General features: G+C 44.9%; 1 protein-coding gene across 1 annotated transcript in view; it reads right to left on the bottom strand.

Annotated features, from left to right (window-relative positions):
- Positions 1-2215: 2215 nt before the first annotated feature.
- The window catches only part of LOC111971682 (X-linked retinitis pigmentosa GTPase regulator), an 18563-nt gene continuing 12185 nt past the window's right edge, over positions 2216-8593 (bottom strand). Inside the window, 3 exon segments of the mRNA XM_070446355.1 lie at positions 2216-4370; positions 4373-6571; positions 6927-6992. Coding sequence (XP_070302456.1) covers positions 2745-4370; positions 4373-6571; positions 6927-6992 — 3891 coding nt within the window. The 3' untranslated portion in view covers positions 2216-2744.

Genomic DNA, 8593 nt, shown 5'->3' with positions numbered 1-8593 from the left:
GTTGGGTGAAAAAAAAGAGGAAATTCCCTTAACTTAAGTTGATTACATTTTGCAAAACCAATCAGTTTCCCACGTTGATTCAACATCACATTGAATTGTTTTGTTGACATGACGTGGACACAATGTTGATTCAGACAGTTTTTGCCCAGTGAGGTATGGCCTTGGCTCCCTGACAGTTCTCTCTAGTGTTGTTAGGGGTGTCTCCACATAAAGGTGTTAAAGTGCTCCTTGTCTTCACAGGAAACAGGAGAACGGAGTGTGAGCCAAATAGAGCTTCTGTGCAGCCGCCTCTATAATAACATTAACACCCAACCAGGCTGAACTAGCCTGTGAAGCGCCCAATCAGCTCACAGAAGGCCACACCAGGCCAAAGCACCCATGTTACTCATGAGTGTGTGTTTGTGTGTGTGTGTGTGCGTGAGCATGTGTTTGTTTCCTCTACATGTACTGCAGAAATTGATGTTTTAGATTCCAGCAGTGGATCACGTCTTCTGCTGGCTCCAAGTGTCTTTCCAGACAATCATAGTACATTCATCCATAATTAGGGTATAATGACAGTATACTAACTCTACAGGTTAATCATACCCTATCACCTAGGAATAGAGACAGAACAATCCAATTTTACTGTCTATATACAGTGCCTTCGGAATGTATTCAGACCCTTTGACTTTTTCCACATTTTGTTACATTCCAGCCTTGTTCTAAAATGGATTAAATAAAAACATTTCCTCAGCAATCTACACACAACAAAATAAAATAAAACAAAATAAAAAACAGATACCTTATTTACATAAGTATTCAGACCCTTTGCTATGAGACTCGAAATTGAGCTCAGGTGCATCCTGTTTCCAATGATCATCCTTGAGATGTTTCTACAATTGATTGGAGTCCACCTGTGGTAAATTCAATTGATTGTACATGATTTGGAAAGGCACACACCTGTTTATATAAGGTCCCACAGTTGACAGTGCATGTCAGAGCAAAAACCAAACCATGACGTCAAAGGAATTGTCCGTAGAGCTCCGAGACAGGATTGTGTTGAGGCACAGATCTGGGGAAGGCTTCCAAAACATTTCTGCAGCATTGAAGGTCATCAAGAACACAGTGGCCTCCATCATTCTAAAATGTAAGAAGTTTTTCTAGAAGGACAACCATCTCTGCAGCACTCCACCAATCAGGCCTTTACGGAAGAGTGGCCAGACAGAAGCCACTCCTCAGTAAAAGGCACTCCTCAGTAAAAGGCACATGACAGCCCGCTTGGAGTTTGCCAAAAAGCACCTAAAGACTCTCAGGCCAAAATTCTCTGTTCTGATGAAACCAAGATTGAACTCTTTGGCCTGAATGCCAAGCGTCACATCTGGAGGCAACCTGGCACCATCCCTACGATGAAGCATATTGGTGGCAGCATCATGCAGTGAGGATGTTTTCAGCGGCAGGGACTGGGAGACTAGTCAGGATCGAGGCAAAGATGAACGGAGCAAAGTACAGAGAGATCCTTGATGAAAACATGCTCCAGAGAGCTCAGGACCTCAGACTGGGACGAAGGGTCACCTTCCAACAGGACAATGACCCCAAGCACACAGCCAAGACAACACAAGAGGTGCTTCAACAAAGTACTGAGTAAAGGGTCTGAATACTTATGTAAATGTGATATTTACATTTATTTATTTTTAATAAATTAGCAAACATTTCTAAAAACCTGTTTTTGCTTTGTCATTATGGGGTATTGTGTGTAGATTGATGAGTAAAAAAACAATTTCATCAATTTTAGAATAAGGCTGTAACCTAACAAAATGGGGGAAAAGTCAACGGGAATGAATACTTTCCGAAGTCACTGTATATTTATAAACTAGGTTTGAGCCCTGAATGCTGATTGGCTGACAGTTACAACAGACCATATAGCACGGGTATGACAAAACATAACTTTTTACTGCTCTAATTACATTGATAACCAGTTTATAATAGCAATAAGGCACCTCTGGGGTTTGTGATATATAGCCAATATACCATGGCTAAGGGTTGTATCCTGGCACTCCGCGTTGCGTCGTCCCTAAGAACACCCCTTAGCCGTAATATATTGGCCATATATTTAAATATCTTACTATATATATTTTACTGTATTTTATTTATTTTACTACAGTATATATTTTCCTAGATTACATCACACAGTGGATTCTTTAAAGAATACATTTTTAATCCTAACTCATGAGTCCTGTGAAGTTCTCAATTGCTCTTTATTTTAGAAAAATATTTACATATTACAATTCAGTTCAGTATAGTGTATGAGTACACTTAGTGAATTACCTTACGATACATTACAGCACACATACTGTGTAAATTATATGCATAGGTATTGATTAAATAAAAATGATTTTACACAGGTATGAGTGCCTGTATTTAAAATATGGAGAAATGTTGTGTGTAAACAGTCAGGTCAAGGCATTCAATATTAGGTGCACAAGAACAAACTACGCATTCATGAGAATAAAAAGATACAGTTTGTGCAAAGAAAACTCCCAATAAATAAATACATATAATTTTTTTGGGGGGGGGGGGTCACAACTGTGGATAAGTGACATAATAGAAAGTACAAGCACACATCCACACAGAGGTTCTCAAACACCTGTAATGTGTTAGTCTTATGACTCAGGTTTCTCAGGTCCAGAATCCTTCTAGCCACTGTTAACAGGCAGGTTTGGGTTCTGATCCATAAAGGATTTGGAACCATTGAGGTCCAGAATGTCTCACTTCAGCTCCAGGTACTGGGGTAAGACATTATTCCAGAACTGTTGGGATTCTTGGGTACTTTTGGCCTGTTTCCCCCCTGTGGTCCTCTGTTTGGTACGGGCCGCTGGTTTGGGTTTCTCCCTCGGGGGATCTTCCATCCCTTTCCTGCTGGGGGGAGCTGCTTTAGGTGGTACGCTTTGTGAGCCTTTCTTTTTCCCTTTTGCAGATTTGATCTCTTCCTCCTCTTCTTCCGCCTCCTCTTCCTGTTCATCTTCTTCCTCCTCTTCCTCTCCCTCCTCTTCTTCTTCTTTACTATCTTTCCCTTCCTCTTCCTCTTCTATACTATCTTTCTCTTCCTCTCCCTCCTCCTCTTCTTCCTCCTCTTCCTCCTCCTCTTCTCCTTTTTTACTATCTTTCTCATCCTCTTCTTCCTCAACTTGTTCTTCTTTAATATATTTTTCTTCCTCCTCTTCACCTTCTTCCTCTTCACCTTCTTCCTCTCCGGTTTCCTCCACCTCCATCACCCCTTTCTGTTCCCCTGCAGCTTCTTCTTCTAATTCACCATCAATTTCTTTATTTTCTTTCCCTTCTTTTTCATCTCCCTTCTCCTCCCCCTTTTCTCCAGAGGGAGAGGATCCCTCTGTGTCTTTTCCATCTACTTCCTGTCTATCTTTTTCTTCTTCCTTCTCTTCCTCCTCTTGCTTCTCCCTTTCCTCTTCTTGTTTGTTCGCTTCCTCCTCTCTCTCTTCATCCACTTCTATTTCCTCTTTCTCATCTTCCTGTTTTTCACCAYCTTCCTCTCCTTCCTCCTCTCTCTCTTCATCCACTTCTATTTCCTCTTTCTCATCTTCCTGTTTTTCATCATCTTCCTTTCCTTCCTTCTCACTCTCATCATCTCCTTTCTCCTCTTCATTATTCTCTTCTCCTTCTTCCTCCTCTTCCTCCCCTTCTCCCTCCTCCCCTTCCTCTTTATCATCATCATCTTCTTCTTCCCCCTCTTCTTCTTCTCCCTCCTCTTCCTCACTTTTTTCATCTTCAAGTTCCTCCTCTCCACTAGCATCTTCCTCCTCTGCCTCATCATCCTCTCCTCCCTCCTCTTCGACCTGACCGTTCTCCTCTTCACCTTCATTTTCATCCTCTTCTTCCTCACCCTCAACTGCTTCCTCTTCCTCTTCTCCTACATTGCCCTCACCTTCTCCACTTTCTGCACCATTTTCCTCATCGTCATCCTCTTCTCCTTTCTCCTCCTCACTTACACTTTCCTCCTCCTCCTCTTCTTCACTTTCACAACCTTCCTTATCCTCTCCCTCTCCTTCCTCATCTGTTCCACTCTCTCCCTCTCCTTCCTCCTCTCCTGACTCAGCAGCTTTACTTTCTTCACTCTCTGCTTCTTCTGCTTGTTCATCTTCCTCCTCTTCTGCTGATCCCTCACTCTTGCTCTCAGCCTCACCTCCTGATTCATCACCACCCTCCTCCTTGTCCTCTTTGTTTTCATCCACACTCTCTTCATCACTGGACTCTTCTTCACTCTTATCCTCCTCTTCCCCCTCTCCACTTGTCCCAGAACCACTCTCTCCCTCCTCTCCATCACTCTCTTCACTTTTCTCCTCTCCTTTGTCCTCTAGGCTTGCCTCAGAATCACTCTCTTTGCTCTCCTCCCCCTCAGAATCACTCTCTTTGCTCTCCTCCCCCTCTCCTGTCCCCTCAGAATCACTCTCTTTGCTCTCCTCCCCCTCTCGCTGGTCTCCTCAGGAATCACTCTCCTTGCTCCCTCCCCCTCTCCTGTCCCCTCAGAATCACTCTCTTTCCTCTCCTCCCCCTCTCCTGTCCCCTCAGAATCACTCTCTTTGCTCTCCTCCCCCTCTCCTGTCCCCTCAGAATCACTCTCTTTGCTCTCCTCGCCCTCCGCGCCCTGGCTCTCTTCACTCTTCTCTTCTCTATCCTCCTCTACTTCTCTGCTGGCCACAGAATCACTGTCTTCTGCTTCTCCCCCTTCGTTCTGTTCACTGCTCTCTTCCAGACCCTTACTACTCCTGTCATCCTCCTTCTCTTCTTCCAGACCCTTACTACTCCTGTCATCCTCCTCTCCCTGTCTCTTTGTGAAATCTTCATGTTCATCATCCTCAGCCTCTGACCTTTGACCTCTACTAGTGTTCTCATCGTCGTCAACGTCGGCCTGACCTCCCGACCTGTCACTAGCAGCCTCTGTGGTGTCTGGGTTCTTCTCAGAACTCCTGCTCCCTGCTTCCTGATCAGAATTCCCGAGAACACTGATGCGGATGGCGGTCCTGTTTCTTTGCGCTACTGCACTGGGATCTGATATTGAAGAGGAGGAGGAGGAAGGCTGGGTGATGGCGCTCTGTTTGGTGAACCTCTCTACCTGGCTGGACCGCCGAGGAGGGATAGAAGTGGCTGTGTCACTCTCTGACTGAAACCCCCTCACACTTGTCACCGCCTCACTCAAGACCCCCATGGCTACGCCTGCCACCCCCACGGCTGGAAGGAGAGAGGCTGCATCGCTGAGAAATCCTCCCCAGCCAGGCTCCCCCTCCTGGGATTCACCAATGGTATCTTTCCCTGGGACCGCCACTCTATCTTTGACCTGTGAGACAGCCAGTGGCTCTCTAAGCTCAGACTTCGCTGACTTCTTATCCCAAGCATTTTGAGGCATTGCATCTGATAATGACAGTGATGCAGATGGTGATTTGGCCTTTGAGGTAGGTTCTACTAAGATTGGTTGGCTGGAAACCTCTGTTGGCTTGCTTTTCAGTTTCACCGGGGTTCCATTCAACTCAGTCAATTTAGCTTTAATAACCTCTTCAGGTTTAGGCACATTTTTTGTTTTGGTGGGTGCACTTTTTGTTTCTGTGACTTTGCCTTTGCCTTCATCTGCCACGTTGTTCCCCTCTGTTGTCCCTGACTCTTTGAGAGTAATAGACTCTCCAGTCTTTTGTTCATTCACCTCTTTTTCCTTCCTTTGTCCCTTTATTGGAGTGTTTTTACCTTCAGATGGTTTGTTATTATCTACTACCTCCTTAGGAATCCTCTTTACATTCAAAGGAGTGCTTTCAGCCACAGTTTTAATTGGAATTGGCTCCTTTTCCACAGGTTTACCTTTAACTTTGACTGTAGAGGATTTGGCCTCTTGAATGTTACTTTTCACAGAGGTGGATTTGACCTCTAATTGTTTACCTTTAACTTTGACTGGAGTGGACTTGACCCCTTGAAGTGGTTTATTTTGAACTTCAATAGTTTTAGTATCTTCCTCTGCAATTTTTGATTTCTTGTCTTTGGACTCCAAACGTTTAGTTTTGATGGGAGTGCTGGTCGCCTCGGCCTCCTTACGTCTGATCTTTACAGGGCCTTTACCTTTCATCTCTGTACCTTTATTCACCTCAGACAGCTTCCTTTGACCATGCTTTGGAGTGCTGGGTTTAGACACAGATATCTGGATCTGACTGTGTTTAGGAGTGCTAGGTTTCGATACAGATAACTTGCTTTGTTTCCTTGCAGATGTACTTAGCTTAGACCCTGCTTTACCTGTGCTTTGAAGATTGCTCTCTAGTTTACTGGTTTTCACTTTAAGGCCAGCCTTTTCTGTTGTCAAAGTGATGTTYTCCTTGCCCCTGGCTGGGGTTTGGGGGGTCTGAGGGGTCTTCAGTGGTTTGGGACTCTTTGAGGGCATGGCCTCTGCCTTCAACAAACTCAGACTGGAACCTCTCTGGAGCTCGGTGGGAAGGGCTTTATGGGAAGGTAGCTCCTCCTTCCTGTTGGTCAGGGTTTGTTTAACTTCCCTCTCTGCCTCCTTCACAGCTCTCCAAAGAGCCTTACCCTTTTTATGTCCCTGGAGAGATGAGAAAGAGACAAGGAGAGAGAGAGAGAGAGAGAGAGAGAGAGAGAGAGAGAGAGAGAGAGAGAGAGAGAGAGAGAGAGAGAGAGAGGAGGGTAACGTTTTGCAAAGAGAGAGAATATTCAGAGAGTAGAGGAAGAAAGAGAGAGGAGGGTAACATTTTGCAAAGAGAGAGAATATTCAGAGGGTAAGGAAGAAAGAGAGAAGGATTTGAAACATGAAGAGAATACAGTAAAGTGTAAAGCAGAATAAAGGAGCCAAATGTACAGTGAAATAAAGGAGAAAGGAAGACAGACATGTAGATGCCAGTCCTTCTTTCCTGTTCCTTATAGTAAATACACTAACATACCTTATCCTTCTGCTCTGTAGATGTAGTCCCAGTCTCATCGCCAGAATCTCCTCTCGATAGTGATGCCTGCCTCAAAAAGAACGGGACACAAGTCTCACAACCAAACTCAACATCTCATTTAACTATGTTGAGATACTTTAATAACCTACATACAAGCTCTTACATGAAACAACTATAAAGGGTTACAACACAAAAGCTAGAACCTTCCTTCCATCAGGAATGTAAACAAGTGTGGGTAGTCAGCTTTCCTGCAGGCAAACATGAGCCTGTATAAGAACTGCATAACAGAATAAAAAGCAGAGGCTGGTAGGAAGAACTACGACACGTGACGATGAAATCCATCTATTTTTTCCCCCCAATCCCTGCTGGAAATAAATTATAATCCAAGTTAATGAGAGGGTATTGAGGTGTTATGCAAAAGCAGACCGATTCGCTCATTGCCACGGCAACCTTTATTAGAAGCCTTTCCATTCAGTCAATTAACACATCCACCTTCATCATCGGGTGCCAAACTCCTCACGTATTACACCTCAGAGACTCTCTATGGAATGGATGAAACACGTATGCACGTACAGTATACACAGTCTCATAGCCCACAAGACACCCTAGCGGTTCTGTGTATAGAATGAACTAAAGTGCATGGGAGAGGCAGCACAGCAAAAATAAATGCATGGTCTTCCCAGCATTGGTCTTCCCAGCATCATGTGTTTTTCTAGCTGCTCTCTCTCCTCCATGTCGGTTGTTCACACTGCTGGGTTTCACTGTGTGCTACAACAAGAGTAGGCCGATGAAGACCACGATGAAGATGTTGAAAACGTTGTGCATGTATCAGTAAAAGCAGTGTTAGGATGTGTGTAGCTAAATACTCTTCTCCTCCGAACACAGGAAACTCCCTCACAGCCTCCCTCAGCAGGAGTCATGGAAAGATGGGCGTGAAGTGTGTCGACATCCCAGTCACGTCAACACCACGGATTAGCTATGAGCCAGGAGGAGCTGTGTGTGTATAATTACGTGTGTGTATGTTGATGAGAAGAATGGCGGCAGGGACAGCGATTAAGCTCAAACCCATTTGTTTATTGGCATCTCTAGCACTGAAGCTGCAAAAGGAGACATGTTTTCTTGGAAAAGCAAATGAGCAGAAGACAGACAGAGAGACAGACGCAGAGACAGATGCATAGACAGACAGAGAGACAGATGGAGAGACAGATGGAGAGACAGACGCAGAGACAGATGGAGAGACAGACACAGAGACAGACGGAGGGACAGACGCATAGACAGACACAGAGACAGACGGAGGGACAGACGCATAGACAGACGGAGAGACAGATGGAGAGACAGACGCAGAGACAGACGGAGAGAGACAGATGGATAGACAGATGTAGAGAAACGAGACAGAGGACGAGACAGACACAGAGACAGATGGAGAGACAGACGCAGAGACAGATGGAAAGAGACAGATGGAGAGGACAGATGGAGACGAACAGATGGAGAACAGATGGCAGAACAGACGATGGAGAAGAGACAGATGGAGAGACAGAGACAGCGGAGTACAGAGAAACGATGAGAGACCAGACATGCGAGAAGACAGACGGAGAGACAGCAATGATAGACAGAGATGAGACAGAAAGAGACAGATTGGAGAGACAGATGAGTCAGAGAAACAGAGT

This window comes from Salvelinus sp. IW2-2015, linkage group LG2, assembly GCF_002910315.2.
Source record: "Salvelinus sp. IW2-2015 linkage group LG2, ASM291031v2, whole genome shotgun sequence".
Lineage (NCBI taxonomy): Eukaryota > Metazoa > Chordata > Actinopteri > Salmoniformes > Salmonidae > Salvelinus > Salvelinus sp. IW2-2015.
Note: the sequence above shows the minus strand (reverse complement) of the source record. Positions and strands in the feature narration are given on the sequence as shown.